The 16,621-nt window shown below is 40.2% G+C and overlaps 1 protein-coding gene across 4 annotated transcripts in view; it reads left to right on the top strand.

The window, feature by feature from the left end:
• TBXAS1 (thromboxane A synthase 1) overlaps window positions 1–16,621 on the top strand; it is a 278,058-nt gene that overhangs the window by 125,278 nt on the left and 136,159 nt on the right. For all 4 annotated transcript variants that reach the window (XM_064155470.1, XM_064155469.1, XM_064155467.1 and 1 more), the window contains one exon: window positions 1,297–1,393. In XM_064155470.1, the coding sequence (XP_064011540.1) occupies window positions 1,297–1,393 (97 nt within the window). The remainder of the gene's footprint in view (window positions 1–1,296; window positions 1,394–16,621) is intronic.

Genomic DNA, 16,621 nt, shown 5'->3' with positions numbered 1-16,621 from the left:
GTTTTGGGTGTTATAGGGGTCAAGGTGGACTGTGAAAACCTGCTTTGGAATCAAGATATTTGTCTTGATTTGTTTGCCCTCAGTGAAAGCAGCACTGCTGCTGCTTCATTGCCATGGGAACCTCTAGTTACTAAATTTAATTCAGCCCAGGGTTTGCTTGTCTTTTCTGTTGCTGCAATGTAGACAGGTGATAAGCAATATATTGATAGTAAGCTATATCATAACAAAATGATTTGGCATCAATATTACTATGGTATTGCAGCATCTGTGATATTGCTCTTGTGCTGTGCTCTGAGCTGCCTGGCCCTCACGTGCCTGCCTACAGCTTCCTCTTCCTCTCTCTTGGCAGAGTAAAGACAGCAATACCTGTGTAGTCTTTCTAGTCCAGCAATCATCAGAGGTAGGGACTGCAGACAGCCTCTGCTGGCTGGATGTACTTCCTCCTAAAAGAGCCGTGAAGCATGAAGCATCTTCAGGTTTGGGGGGGGGAGAAGCTGCTGGAGAAGGGAGCACCTCGAAGAGTTGGGGGATTGCAGTGGATCCCAGTACCTCTGTGGCATCTGCCATGTTGTGAAGTCACTGAAGGGTAGACCCTGGTCACACAAAATCATATTAAACTGGGAGCAGGGAACTAGAGCGTGTACAAGCAGAGAGTGAGAGACCCCTTTCACCCAGTCTTAGGTTTTACAAATTCCTTTCTATTTGATGATTTTTTTGTTGGTTGGTCTTTATTCCCATTGCTGTTTTGTAAGGTGCTGATGGTATCTGCTAGTTTGTGGTAATGCAGAGCCCGGGGTCTAAGAGGCACTCAGTTCCAGTGCTGATAGAAACAGTGCAAGTGTGCCTGCACTGCAGCCATGCTGAGGGTACTTCTGGAAAGGCTTCTTGCAGGCAGAGCTTTCACAGAAAGACATTTCATGTGGCTAACTCTGAATAATCAATTGTGTAATCATGATTTTCTGAGTAGCTGTTTCCTAATGTGTTGTCCTTCTGTAGTTTGGTGTTCACTGCATCACTTTATACAGAACTCGTAGTGAACGGACAGCGTGGAAACCTTTACAGTAAAAGGTTGGCCAAGTATTGATTCATCAGTGAGATGTTTTAAGCTGTTTCCTTTAAATTCCAAGACCATGCATCTTAGTTCAATAGGTAAGAGGTGTGCTTCACTTAAGGGGATATATTTTCTGTGATATTTGTTTGTGGCAGGTATTTTCAAGGTGAAAGTGGTATTTTAGGGAAGGAGACAGTTCTCTGGTGGTCATTATCTACTAAAATGACTTCTTTCTTTATTTGTAGGTATTACATTGGTCGCCAGATGTTTGTGGTGGTCTCTACACCAGAGATGATCAAGCAGATTTTGGTGACAGACTTCAGTAACTTCACCAACAGAACTGTAAGTAGGTGAAAAGGTTGGCTTTGTGGATGGAGTTAGTAGTAACACTAATCTGAGCTCAGACCAAAAATAACTGCAAGGGGACTGGAAAGTGGGGGGTGTGGGGGAAAGCACAACATGGCTCAGTAAGACTTAAGGCTGTGTAAACTCAACGTACACATTCAGTCTGGCCTTGTGACTGCACCATCGGATGGATGCTGAAGAGAGAGGGTTTCAATATCCACTTTTGCTACTGACCTCCTGTGAAGTCCTGGGAAAATCACTTTCTAGGTCTCTCTCTTGATTCTCAGGCTGTAGCATGGGGGCAGTATTACTTGCTCTCTCACACCTATTATCTGTCTGGGACAGAGATATGCCTCCAGCAGCTAATATATGTTGCTCTGTCATACTTATCACACTGAACATAACAAATAGCAAAGAATTAAGTTTGAGTTAGGAAGGACTTAGACATATGGTTTAATTACATGCTTACAAATTAAAAAGCTCCTTTTCACATACTGGCTAGAACAAATAATGAGGGAGCAATGACCAGAGGGATAGTAAAAATTTACAGCAGGTCCTCAACATTTTACAAGGACATACTCTCACTGTGACTGCATGCTGCCCCAGTGCCATCCTGGCCCTTTTGTATGCTCAAACCTGCTCAGGTAAACTCACGTGTATTCAGGGGGGTTGTTTGTGCCATCAGGGAAAATTTAATCTCTGATCAACTCTCTGTCTCTTCTGCCCCTCTCATCCTGTCTGCAACCAGACAGTCTGTTTGCAGACTGCTTGTCTCCTTTGCTGGCTTCTTTTGGTACATGAGGTTCATCTTGTGACTACTTGTGTTGTATTTAATAACCCACTTGTACTGGTAACTCTCCATTCTACCTATAACTCACATCTGAATGGAAGAATCCCAGTGTGCAAGCTTCTTAGGCTGAAGTTGTTGTGTTTTCTCTATATTTGAAGGAATCTCCACCCATTCCCTTCTTCCACCTCCAGGAAGGAACCCTATTTCTTCCTGTCTATAACTTTCCCAGATTTTCCTCCTCTATATTTGATAGGAATAGACTGTACCCACTATTCATAGCAGTAGCTGGTGCCCAAATTACACCTCCCTGAAGCTGGACAGCATTCCTTTGAGGGTACATTGATATTCACTCTGCTTTTAATATTAGCAGCCTCATCATTTGAAAATATCTGTGCATTGTCACTCTTCTTATTTGGCAACTGTTTTCTTTCTTTCCAGATTTTTATGGTCACAGGTTTATCTCTTTCTTGTTGTGCATCCATCTGTCATACTCTGTAAAATTTGTGTTCTTCTCAAAAGCTCAGGTAGGTCAGGTCACTACAACCAGTCTTTCTTGCCTTTTGATCAGGGATCTCCTAGGTGTAGTTGTCTGTGTAGGTTAATATCTTGCCCTAATGACCTGACTCTTGCCTGAACTGTTTGTGCACAATATTCTGCTTTATGGATGAGGAACTCAGACACAGGACTGAGTGACATCCCCACCACTAACCAGAAAGCCTGTGGCAGATGAGAAAAATTAACTCCTACTTCTGTCAGTAGCAAAATTAACAGTTTCACCTCTGTGCACTGCTGCATTTGAATCCAATTCAAATTAATTTGCTTCATCTTATATGCTTTTATCTGCTAGTTCCAGGATCTCCTCACACAGCTGCAATCTTTGAGCATTGTTATTTCATGCTTTCCACTTTGTTCCCTTTCTTCCACTCACTGCTTTTCACTTACAGAAGATAAGCAGCCATCTCTTTTTGGGTCCTTCCACTTTTAACTTGAAGATCTTTTTTCCATCTTGAATTTTCAGGAAAGGAAGCTGCCTCTCCTTCGTAATTCACAATCAGCTCTCTCAGTGAAGTTTTTGGCTATCCTGTGCACTAAGCATCCTATATAGAAATAAATAATGCTGGTTGGTATGTCATGAAGGTCAATGGAATTTATTCAGATGCCAGTTTGACTGTACATGAATAATAAGTGAAAGATGAGAGAAAAACACTTTCCAAGTAATAGAATTCTTTCTTCTCACGTTGACTGAATGAATGTAACTTTAAGGCTTTTAACAGACTTTCTTCTCTGTGTGTGTTTGTATGTGTATATATATATATATATATGAAATTACTCAAACTCTAAGTGAGGATTTATATTTGGTGGCGGAGAATTCAAAATGCACACTAGATCCTCCTACCTTATTTTAAACATTCCTTCCCCATATCATCTACTGGTTATATCATCTAGTGGTTATAGAATTGGCATTGGAATTAGTGCTGTTCAGAAAGGTAGGCTGATACCTTTCAGTCTGGACATATTATATACTTATTTCAACTCAAAGCCTGCTTGTTTTGTTTTATTTTAGTTTAGTTTATTTTAACTTTATTCTACTTTATTCTATTCTACTTTAAGAGTGAAAAGGATGGGAAAGGGAGTGAAACTGCTGAGTTTGAACACTTTCCTCCTTCTCCCCACCAAGGCATTTCCATAATCAAGATTTGTACTTTGTCCACCAGAGGTGAAATATGATTTACCTAACCCAGGATTCCAGAAAGAGGAATTATTCACCACACTGTAGCCATTGTAGCAATGAAATGTTAACAATGCATCATTAAGCTGCAGGATGTGCAAGATTCATTCTAGAAGTTGAGTGTAGAAAAACTTTATATTCCATGTTTGTTTTGCTACTTTTAATCTAACATATACATATTTTAACTGAAAGAGACAATGGAAATGGAACTTGTGAATGAAGGGTTGCAAGCAGCGGACATGATTGATAGAAGTAGATAAGGTGATGATTTTGTGAGCTCTGAGCTTTTACTAAAGCTGTCTATAATGTGATGCCATGCCTTTGCTTGTTTGAAGGGTCACCTTAATCTGGGATTGTGCACATGCTGGCTGCTCACTGGGTGGTCATCATAGGACCTTTATGGTTTCTGAGTGGTTTTAATCTGCTGAGAAGACTTTTGGAATAATTTTGTGCCCTGTCTCCAGACTCAGAGAAACCCAGACCACCTGTACACTTCTGACATTAAATCTATCTGCTCTCTTATTATATAGTCAAAGTAGATTTTGCATTTGATCAGAAACCAAAGTCCTCTTTACTTTATGCAATTATGTTTTCCTGTGATATTATACATTTCATGACTTAACTATGAATATCTTTTGGTTATTGCTGTAAAAAGCCTTTTAGGTTCATTTTTATCTTCTGCTGTTTCAGAGTTACTAATCAGCCATTCTTGCAAAAAAGGTGTGTGGTGACTGCAGGTCCAACTTGCATTAAGGTTCACTTCCTTTTAGAACAAGCAGCTGAATCTCACATGCAGAGTTACTCCCCTGTAGGCATGGAGTGTATTTATTTTTACTGTATAATCACAGGCAATAATGACATTTGACTTTCCCACTTAATTTTGGCTTGGTTAAGGTGTGCATTGTAGTCACTTAAAAGCAAAAAATGTCTACTTCAGTGTACCTTCATACTTGAGGCGTATGAAACCTCTTCTCTATGTTTTTAGTTATAGTTGAAGAAAAAAAGATGAAAATTAGCTTATAGACAGTCTGCCAAAAACATGGAATTGATTTCAATTTAGGTTAACCATAGAAACCTCAACCAGCATTCTATGGAGGGCTGCGCTGCAGGAAGTGATAGATTTTTCCTCACAACTATGCTAAGTCATCCCTTGAACAGAAGTTTTCTTTTAAGAGCACTAAGACCATTTAAAACTGCATTCCTGTGTGTGAACAGGATGGGTTCATGATGTTTGTTGTGTTCTCCCAGGCAGGATAATGATACATAATCTGTTTTCAAGTTGTTTTTAATTTCTGCATTGAAAATTCCTTTTTGAATTAGTACTTAAGAATCGTTAAAGTGAGCTTTTTAAAATACAGGAGCAGAATGTTGTGATGGAGCAAAGTGAAGAGAAGTATAACCTGCTATGTCATTGAACCGACTCAGAAGTTGTAGGCTAAACTGGTTAAAATGTGATCAGTGAGCCCTGAGGCAAAGTACTGGCTGGTCAAGGTTTGCCAGGCTGCTGGAGTCAATGCTCTGCCAGCGTTCATGTGGCTATCACAAGTGGAAACTTGTAGCTGATCCAGAACAAATTGTTATATCTGCATGCCAACCAGCTGGAGGAGGGGGATTTTTTGTTAATATAAAAATCTACTCTAATTCACATAGCTGTAAGAAAACATCACAGATTTCTCATTGGGACCTTTCCTGTTAGAGTGGAAAAAGCAACTATGGATTAAGAACAAATGTTAATGAAGTAGTAAAAATAACAGAAATGCAGCAAGTGCATATAACATGGGAGTATAAATTCCTTGTATCCCTCCTGAAGGAAAAGTGAGCTGCCTCAGATTTATTTTCATTTTGTTTTTCCTAGCTTTCTTTATCCCCCCCCCCCCCCCCCAATTCATCTGTGTAGGACAAGATTATTCTTTTCACATGTAAAATTTGCCTGTTACACTAAGATGCTAGTTTTACCTTTATTTTGTTAAATCTGTAAAGCTCAGGCCTACCTGTGGCATTAAACAAGTAAAATGCAACCACCAAATAGAAAAGAGCCTATTTTATGTCTTGTTCATTGTGGTCCAGGGCAGCTGCATCAGCTGTTCTATCTGGTCTCTTATTAGGGGATGCAGTACTGGCAAGAAAAGCATCTGTGTATATTGCTCTATTTTAAAAATCTATCCAAATTTGATACAAGATTCCCCCTGGAGGTCCCTTCCAACCTCAGCCATCCTGTAGTCTGTGAATTTTGGGTCAGGCTCTCAGATAGCATAAATCAGTGTACTTTCAGTAACTTCAGATGACCATAGACATAGTGAGCATACATCTCCAGAGCAGGCTGGGATGCACAGCTGGCTTCAGACAGCTCAGAGTAGTGACTCTGTGTATGTGTATCTGTGTCTGTGTATCTTGGCCTTTTGTGAGTAAAGGTTTGCTCTTGTATCTTGTGCAAGATCTTACTTCATGCATCTTGCCTTGGTTGGAGTACAGGCCTAGCCTGTATGCAGCAGCCCCACTGATGTGCTGTCATTCAGCGAACAGTGGTGATTTAGTTGTATAGCCAAACATGTAGTCTGATCTAGTTTATGGACTGAGCTGTTTCTTTAGTTCTCCTCTCACAAGTATGGGTTTCGGTTTGAAAAATCAACTCACAAATGTTCATTTGGATATGTCATATAAAAACAGTTACTGAATGAAGAGTTGTGTACTGTTGTGAAAAGATGCATCTACGTGCTGTCCTGACCCTGGACCCTTTGTTGTTTGCTTTAGATATTTTTTCCCTTCAAATTGGATGTCCTAGAAGTATTTCCAGTTGTGTCAATGCCATGGCATCACCCTTTCATGGCAGTTTCTTAGTTTATTTCCAAAAGGTTGTTGCAATGTGCGATGAACTCATCTTGTAAACAGACAATGAATGTGCTGCTTTGGAGGCTCACCTTTGCATGAGCAAAGCATGGTTTGGAGCGCTAGTGACACAGAGTGTGTCAGCAAGGGAGTCAATACTTGGAAAATGATTCAAAGAAATGAGAAAAAAAATCATAAAACCACAACAATTATGAGGTCTTTGTTTTTCCACCCTTTCGTTGTGGGAATGCAAAGTGAAGAAGAGATGTGAGAATGGAGTGAAGAAGAAGAATAACAGATGGATGCTGACCTTTGTTCCCACAAGCAGCTGGCTAACTTATCTCAGAAGGGATAGATAACAGAGGCCTCGTTAATGAGAAAAATGAGGCGTGGTTTATGCTGATGGAGTGGGTTGTCCTTGACTAATTATGCTAATGCATAGGCATGTGCCTTGTGCCCTGAGGGATATATTGATAGCCAAATGATCAATAAATGTCTCTGGCATAATTCACATTGAATCGTCTGGAGTACATGTGGCTTTGCCTTTGATCACAGTGGTCTATGGGCCTTGACCACGTTTCCTGTGGGCAAGCAAGCAGCTAATTCTGCAACACTTAACATATCTGTTCAGGGGGTCAGCTTTGTGCAGTTGTGACATTCCAATGTGTGCTACTAATCTTACTGTGATATTTAGTTTTAATAGCAAACTGGATTTTGTGGTGGCAGAGGGAAGTGTTACGAATTATGCAGAATTAATCATTGATATTAGCTTTGTTATCCAGGCAAAGATTGTTAATAACTATGAAAACTGTAAACATTAAATATCATCAGAAAACTTATTTACTAGGTTCAAAACGCATGGTTTGGATACTTATACACACAGGGAATAGGCAAACTAGAACACTTTAAGAAATAACTAGCAAATACAAGATTATACTGGAAAGAGATTCTTAGTTTTGATTATACCTCTTGCCTACCAGGGGACTTGAGAGGCTCCTTTCTGCTACTAAGGCAGAGGGCAATTAGTGAATTACAAGAGGCTTTGAGTATTTACTCACAAAAATAATCTCCCAACTCATGGGGCTAGCTACAGCTTCAAACAGTACTCAAACACTTGCAGAGGGGCCTGTTAATGCCTTGTGAGCATCTGAGGCTCCTGATTCGTCACAGGTTTCACAGGGTACTGGGGAAAGGAGGCAGTTGTTCTGTGATCTTATCCTGCTCTCTCTGGACAATCTGTGTATCTCCAGGACTTCCTGCCTTGGCAGGAGACTTTCACCTGCAGGCAGGATGCCTTGCAATGTGCAGTCTTAGCATGATATCACGCTGGCCTTGCAGGCCTATCATGTGGAGACATTTAGAGCCTGTTCCTGGTAAACTTGAAGCAGGCAGTTCAACAGAGATAGCCTATAGCTTAGCATAATGCTGCAGAAGTCAATGGCAGAATCACTGCCAGAGGCAGAGAGCAATAGTGGCAGCAGGCAGCAGCAGACACAAATACGGTGGCAGAGCACGTTGTGGTACCTGCTCATCTCTTTTATCAGTACAGCCTGAGACTAATGGGCCTGTGGACACAGAATGGCCAATCAGAATGGCAGTTACCTGAGCTTACCATGGGCTTGCTTTATCCACATTTGGGAAAAATGTAGCCCTTGCAGGAGGCAGGCACAAGCCAAGCATGCATACCTTTTTCACCACAGAATGTAAACAGGAGCAAAACAAGTCTGGGCATGCCAGAGTCCTTAGACTCAGTGGCTCCAGGTTCTTTGTCCTCTTTCCCACAGTTGCTTCTCCCCACAGCAGAAGGAGGGACAACAGAAAAACATGTCTGGGCAAGCCAGAACATGTATAAGCCTATTTTGGCCTATTTAGGCCTACCACAACAGGAAGCAACATCCTTTAAATGTGTTTGCTGACTCAGTCATTTTAGATTCCAGTTTTCATTATCCTGTTCCTTCCTCTTGTTTCGTCTTGGGTTTTGTTGGGTTCACATAGGACATAAAAGGTGACCAGCATAACACTTATGCATCAAACATGTGACAGGGTTAGTTACATCTGCATGTGTGGATATTTGCATATATTTGTGGATGCATACAGATGCACACATATTGATTTGGGGTCATTCTGTGATCTGGGGAGACAATGAGTCTCTAGTCCTCACTAGAGCTTTGTGGATGTCAATTGTGCCATATCTTATTATGGCGACTGCACAAAGCCTGTCTCTCTGTACATGCCGTGGTGACATTTTACCTCCTGTAACCAAGCCAGCACACCTGATGGCAGGCCATGCCTTGAACATCCAGGTCTTTGTGATGCATATCTGTGAAGTTGTTTCCTCCCTTCCTGACTTTGTAGGACAAATTCAAGTAAGCGTCAATTCTGCCACATGTACAGTCAGTTTTGGTCTCACCAAGCTGAGAATATTTAGTTCTTCCAAAAATCACTCTGTGCCTTATGAGGGTAAGTGAAAAGGTGTCCAAGCAGTGAATTTGTTAAGATTACCTTTTTTTATCTAGCAATTTAATACAGCTGCTAGATCATAGTTGTTCTGAAGTCTTGGCTGGTACAGCCTCATTATGGAAAGGGAATTATGCTAGCAGGGAATGCATTTGGCTGCATAGCACTTAACTGTTTAATATTAAATTTGTCTGACTGCATATTTGTGGGTGCTGCTGTACAGTCATGTGAGCCTAGATACTTGAGAGATTTTCCAGTGCCAGTCGCTGACATGGAGCCAATCAAGGGCTCTTATCCTTGTTTTGACCTCATGGTTCTCACTGGGCTCTGCTGGAGCACAGCCTAGGAACTCCTAGGCTTAACAACCATAATGATGTATCTGCTTTCCTTCCCCAGTGTGCCTCCATGCCATCTGGACACACTAGGATACCTTTCTAGCTTGGTCAGTGTGTATGTAACTACTTTTCCTTCTCTACCTGCTAATATAGCTTTTAATTCTGGATTTCTGGTGTTGGTTTGTTGTTTGGGTTTTTTTTTTAAATTATCATTATTTCTTTCAAAGCTTGCTGCTTATCTTTTTTCCTGAGCAATTAAATCCAGATTTCTTTAAATATTTTAAAGTAGCAGTGCATATGCTTGCAACAGGCACTTTAAAATAGTAAATACTGAGAGGGTCATTTCTTTCAGACTGTGTATGTCTTTTTAAGCATGTACAACAAATTGCCCTTATTCCCTATATGCTGCAGCTAATAGCACAAAACTAATGTCAAATGATCACTGCTATTGACTGTAAAATTAATCAGACTTTGGCTTCAGTTAGCCTTGACGAAAGACTTGACATATTAGTAGATGGTGTTCTGCGAACGACCTGGTCCTCTGGATCCCGGTGAAATGAAGTCTGGTTTTGTGATTAGGTCTCTAGGTTGGGATTTAGGAGCTCTGAGCACTGGTTTTGGCTTTGCTACAGAATTCCTGTGTTCACAAGGGCAAATCATTTAGGAAATGCCTTGTCATCTTAACAAATGCAAAGGATTATGTTGGGAATTTCCAGCTGAACATTATCATTACTGAATGGTAGTGCTTCAGAACTGATGGCAAAGGTTGCGATTTGGGTTGTCCGTTAATGCAAAGAGTTGTGGTGGGAGCAGTTTTTTGTTTGTTTGTTCTTAAAGATAAGAAACGTAGAGGAAAAGGTTGTTGAAAAGCTCTTCCCCTACCCAGGTTCAAGTAATTTTCTGTTTTTAAAAAGTAAGCATTTAAAAGTATTTGAAAGGAGCCCCAAAGTAGTAAAGCTAATATTAACAGATTTAATTGAATGTATTTTGAGGATTGGTTTCTCTGAAGTCTGTAATTTTTATTTGTAATTCTTATTCAGATCAGGAAACAAAGTGAAATCTCTGTCCTGCAAGATGAGAAAGGTCATTTGTTCCTACTTTGAATACCTAGCATGTGCCTCTACTGACTATTGTTGCTAAAAAGATGTTAGCATTTACCTGCTTCAATGCATATTTTTGTCTCATTTATTTCAGGGGACTGTGAGCATGTATTTTAATTAATAGTCTGTTCACATTGAGAATGTTCCCTTAAATAAGAACCTTTACTTTTCTGTACCTCACATGGTCTCTTCTCACACATTGAAGTATTTCATCAAGATCAATTTCTAAAGGTTTAGGAGAGTATCAACAACAGTTTGGAGTGACACAGTACAACTTACAAGCAAGCAATCTACAAACACTGACTGTAAGTTCAGTTAGTTTGTCTGTTTGACAGACTTGGAAAGATTCTCTTTATAGAGGCAAACCTCTACAGTCACTTGAGGAAGGTTTGCAGTGTTGTGGCTGGTGGGGAGGGTACCCAGCAGTGGTGGTCAGACTTGGAGAAGGCCACACTTCCTGTGAGGCTGCTATTTCAACTGGCTAACATATTGTTCTCCAGGTAGGTCATGTGAGTTTGTTTGCTTAAGAATGATGAATCTCTGAGTAAGCAAACACTAATATATTTGTAACATTTCCAGGCAAGATAACGAATTAAAAAGTCCTGTCCCTTCTGTATGAAGGGCTAACAGTGATGGTGGCAACAGATGGGCTGCAAGAATAAAAACCTTCCATTTTCTCTCTTTTCCAGACACGGGTTGTCTCTTTTCAAGTGCTACAGGCCATAAACCTTGACAGTGCAAAAGCTGTGCAATTGACCATGAGCAGGTTAGGAGGCTTAAAAACGTGATATGATGGAATCGTTAGTTTGAGACCACAGCTGATATTGAGATGCACAGTCATCTTATCTTTTGCAGGATTTATTAGGAAGTCAGTTATTCTACAGTATGGATCTGATTGTTTGATGAGTCTTTCTCTGGTTTATTAATGGGCTGCAGTGCTGCCATCACCATGGTATCCTGTTACCTGTTCCCCTGTGAAGACTGCAAAACTGCATGTTGATGAAATTTACATTTTTAATTCTCCACTCTCCATGCCTGTACATATAAAAATGGTTTGCAAAGCCATGAGGGAACATAAACACAAGGACAATCTGGTGTCAAGGAATTACTAGGGTTGCTGCATTGTTTTGTTCATTTTTAAAATGCTCTTTCTTTATGCTATTATACTGCAACCATCATTGGTTCAATACCTGCTCCTAGGTAGACACTAATGATAGTGCCTGATAATGTGTGCAACTCTCACTTGATTGTTCAAGGCAGTTAAAAAGTACTGAATACAGCTGTATGTAATTACACTGGTTTTGAAACTAAACCAGCCTCTGAAATTTCTGTTCCTGGAAAATGGTCAAAATTAGTCAATAACGAAACTCAAACAAACAACAAAATCCTAAATCCTTTGCATGCACTTAGTTAATGATATATTGTGACATTCTGTTTGTGTAGCATGAAGTCTTAGTGTGTTGCAGGTATGTGAAAGATATCCCCTCTTTTTACTCACTCTTTGTTTGTTTAAATGTTTCTTTGAGTTACTGTAAGATCAGCTAAAGAAGTTACCTATTTTGGCTTGCTTATCTTCACCTTTCTTCTATAATTCTTCAAAAATTCCCCTCCTAAACAAGTAAAGAAATCAAGATCAGAAGCTTATTAGGTTTTGCCACCTTCTGTTTTTATCCTGTTGAAACTTGCCAATCACTTTTAAAGCCTACACTGGGCTTTTCTGCAGCACGGGAGATCTCATTAAGGCTTTAAACCCACTAATGAGGGGAACATACGCTGCTTGAAGGCTCCTGCACTATTAACTACATCAAATTATGTTGGGGAAATGTATAAGTATAGTCAAAACAGGATGAAAGCATATCTTTCTATTCAGGCCCAAAGTAGTCTTCTGAGTCACTCTTTCAGCACACTTAAGATTGGCTATTTATTTACTTGTTTAGCAGCTTCCCTTCCCTTCCCTATACTGAAGACAACAACCTACAGACAGGAAAAGACTGTCTATTCCCAGGGCTCCTTTCCTTATTTAAAGAACAGATTTTATTGCTGGTTAAAATATGTGAAATCTTAAAGCTGCTAAATATTTTTTCCTGTTTAAATAAAGTATTGCTTCCTTATCTAATCCTGTCCTTAGCTGACTGTTATGAGGGGGTGTGATACATGTGGAGTGTAGATGAGGTTCATGCTGGTCTTTACAGGTTCTGGTTTTTGATTTATGTTGATTTGGTTTGGATTTTTGTAGGGGAGTTCAGATTATCCTACATCTTTTGGTATGTGCTGAAAGGATATTTTTTTCTGGAGCTTACTCTGTCTAATAGCATGTTTTTTCAGCAGTCTCTCATTTGAGACTTCTGAAACTGTTGTCAGTAGCAAATTGGTTGTTTTGCTTGCAGTTTTCTCCCTTTCCCCTATTCTTGACATACTGTACAGTGTCACGTCCTTTGATTCCTGCCATTCCCAGTCTGTTGTTGTTAGGAGATGAGTAATTAGTTTGTCACTTGTTCCAGAATTGGTATAGGCTCAAATCACAACACTCAAGTTGGCCTTTTTGTATATCCTTGAGCAATCAAAGTTCAGATTCAGTACTTTCCTTTGTTTTCCTGTCTACATACACATTTGGTGATAACTCATGAACAAAAAGTCCTTTTGAAGCATGTGGTGACAGAGGAACCCATTCTATGAAAGTGATGTTTTACAGCACAGAGAAGTGATTTGTGTGTACCTACTCAGAAGCCTAGAAGTTGAACAGTGAGCATTGGAGATGTGACATAGCAATGTATGATAGTTTGTGTAGCTTGAGTGTCCTCTTTCAAATTGGCCAGCACAGTAGCAAGACAGACAGTGAGGTAAGCTTCCTTCTGGCACATCTGCAGCAACCACTGCTGTGGTGAATTCCAGTGCCAGAGGTTTTTTCCTTAGCTATTTTTTTTTTAAATATATGTACATATCTCTATAATTGTAATATTCTTAGAACAATACTAACAACCCTTTGTTAAGATGTCTTAGCTGGAATTACCATTCCCACAGCAAGGCCTATGAAAAGGATCATGTTGAGCAGTCCTCATCTGGTTCAGCTCAGGAACTAATCCATCTTAGTGTATGTATCAGCATGGACCTTTTACAAACTGTGCAGGCTGACTTGGCACTGAAGCAGATGAGTGCTCGCAAGGTCCCTACCAGGTCGTTTTAATGGTAGTAAGCTCCAAAAGATGGGGGGTGGTAAACAGCTGATGGGGTAGCAGTTTCTTAAGTCAATGAAGATGTTTTAGTAGTGGTTCTCTGACCAAAGCCCGGAAAGGTCTCTTCTGATATTTGCAAAATGACTTAGCAATTAGCTCCTGTAGGTTTCTTAAAGGAAAAAAAAAAAATCTTGCCATTCTAATTTTTTGATTTGTGCTTGTGCACTGTGTGATGTTCATTCTGCAAAGGCAAAACCTCCACGGGAAAGAACGTTTAAAGATGATGTGCCCCTTACCACTGGCAGCGTGCTGTAGCTATAGATCTTATGGGTCGTAAGTGAAAAACGAGCCAGTGGGTCTTATTTTAGTCTCTAGTGAGAATTCTTCTTTGTTTATGTAGCAACCACGTATCTTGGCACCATTTGTTGTAAATAGTGGATAGCAAATAGTTGGCTACTGATAGCCTTAGGAAGGGAACACACTGCAGTGTCTTTTTCCCAGGTGCTGGGAAAGCACTGCTGACAGCAGTACGCACAGCACTCCTGATCACGGCAAGAGACGCTTCTCGTCAGTGTTAGATCCACCACACTTAAAAGAAAGAGGAAGAGGAAAAGGGATTTACAGTGTAAGTCTTCACACCACATGGCTACCTCTGAGCTCTCCTGTATAACAAGTGCTCACTACTTTTGAGCACACCTGGCCACTGCTCATTTTCATGTTGCTTCACCTGTTTCTAAAGGCTCAGTGATAGCTGGAGGAAGCTCCCTTTAGCCTCATAGACACTTATGAAGGAACAGATGTATATGGGGGTCAGGAAACAGCTGTGCTGCAGCAAAAGAAATGGGTTGTTGGTCTTTGTTAATCATTCAGACTTAGAATCATAGAATCAACCAGGTTGGAAGAGACCTCCAAGATCATCCAGTCCAACCTAGCACCCAGCCCTAGCCAGTCAACTAGACCATGGCACCAAGTGCCTCATCCAGTCTTTTTCTGAACACCTCCAGGGATGGTGACTCCACCACCTCCCTGGGCAGCCCATTCCAATGCCAATCACTCTCTCTGGGCAGAACTTCCTCCTAACATCAAGCCTATACCTCCCCTGGCACAACTTGAGACTGTGTCCCCTTGTTCTGTTGCTGGTTGCCTGGGAGAAGAGACCAACTCCCACCTGGCTACAACCTCCCTTCAGGTAGTTGTAGACAGCAATGAGGTGACCCCTGAGCCTTCTCTTCTCCAGTCTAAACAACCCCAACTCCTTCAGCCTCTCCTCATAAGGTTTGTGTTCCAGTGCCTCACCAGCTTCATCGCCCTTCTCTGGACATGCTCCTGTACCTCAACTTCTCTCTTGACTTGAGGAGCCCAGAACTGGACACAGTACTGAAGGTGTGGCCTGACCAGTGCTGAGCACAAGGAAAGAAGAATCTCCTTTTGCTGATGTTAAGCAGTAGAAACCAAAATAACTACATTCTTTCCTGAAATAATGTGCCAATCTTTTTCTTTTCCTTTCATGCTTGCTCTCGCAGAAAAGAGTTTGGAGAAACAAGTTGTGAAAACGAGAACTATCTTGCACTGTTCTCCTCTGCTAGATTAATTGTAGGTTGGAGATACACAAGGTATTATTTTTTACCTTTGCAAGGCAATTGCAAAGGACAGTTTCCCCATTTCCTTTTCCACCTTCAGTATGCGCATTTAGATGAAGCTAAAACTGCACTCTTGCACTTTTTATGCAGCTTTCCTAAAATAATTCTGAATAATTTAACAATGGCTTAGAAACATTCCAGTTTAACCAGTCATTGACCTTCAGTCACATTTTAATGTAGTCAGACCTATACTGGTATTTCAGCAGTTCCAAAGAAGCTTCATTGTAGCAGAGGCAGTGGTGATACCTATAATTAAGGTTGCCCAATGTCTTCCATTACAGTGTTTGCCTTTCAGTGGATTATCAAACTTTAACTGCTTCAATTAATATTTTCCATTTAAAATTTTTCAATGAAAACAGTCTCACTATTTCAGAGCAGGGAAGAGTTAGGATTATTTGTCCATTGCAGGCTAAAATAAGCCCAGAGGCTTTTTCTTTGGCTTTGTTCCCTCTAGTGTAAGGTCTGGATATAAAAACTGCTTTGAAAATCTGACCAAACTGCTTAAGTTTATAAGACCCTGAAGAATCTCAGTAAGCATAAACTGAACAGAAATTATTAAAGAACAAGGAAACTCACTTGCCAGTACTGGTCTCTGTTGACAGGACTCTATAAACCACTAACATTTTCTCCAAGTTGTCATGTGAGCTTTCTGTTTAAAGGTTGGGAATCCTGAATTTGTAACTGATTTGTTTCATAGAAAAGATTTTTTCAGTGTATAATTCTAAAGACTTCGAGGAGATTCTTTTCTTTATAAATGTTACATTTGCAAAATCAAATAGACATCTCAGGGGAAAAAGTGGTATGTGGTAACTACAGAATTTAACTTGTGCTTTAGGATACAAAGATTGCACTCAGGCTAAGATTTTCAGACATTTTAATACTTTATTTTTCTCTCAGTTTCCTTCTAATATAATTGTAATTGTCTGCAGTAGGAATAGATGTCACCCTGTATCACCAACATCAAGAATTGAAGACAGCATATACCTTACATGACCCTTATTGTATTCTGAGTTTTCACTAGGAAATATGTGGAAGATAGAAGTTTCATCTTGTGGCTGATTTTGAAGAGTTAAAAGCCAAAATTAAAGGGGGGAAGTTGATTACAATATTATAGTTAAGTTACAGTTTCTAATATAAAATCAAAGTTGTTTGAATTTGCAAAGTAGAGTGACTTT

Source organism: Pogoniulus pusillus, chromosome 15 (assembly GCF_015220805.1).
Source record: "Pogoniulus pusillus isolate bPogPus1 chromosome 15, bPogPus1.pri, whole genome shotgun sequence".
NCBI classification, from domain to species: Eukaryota; Metazoa; Chordata; class Aves; order Piciformes; family Lybiidae; genus Pogoniulus; species Pogoniulus pusillus.
This window is presented reverse-complemented; position numbering and strand designations above follow the sequence as displayed.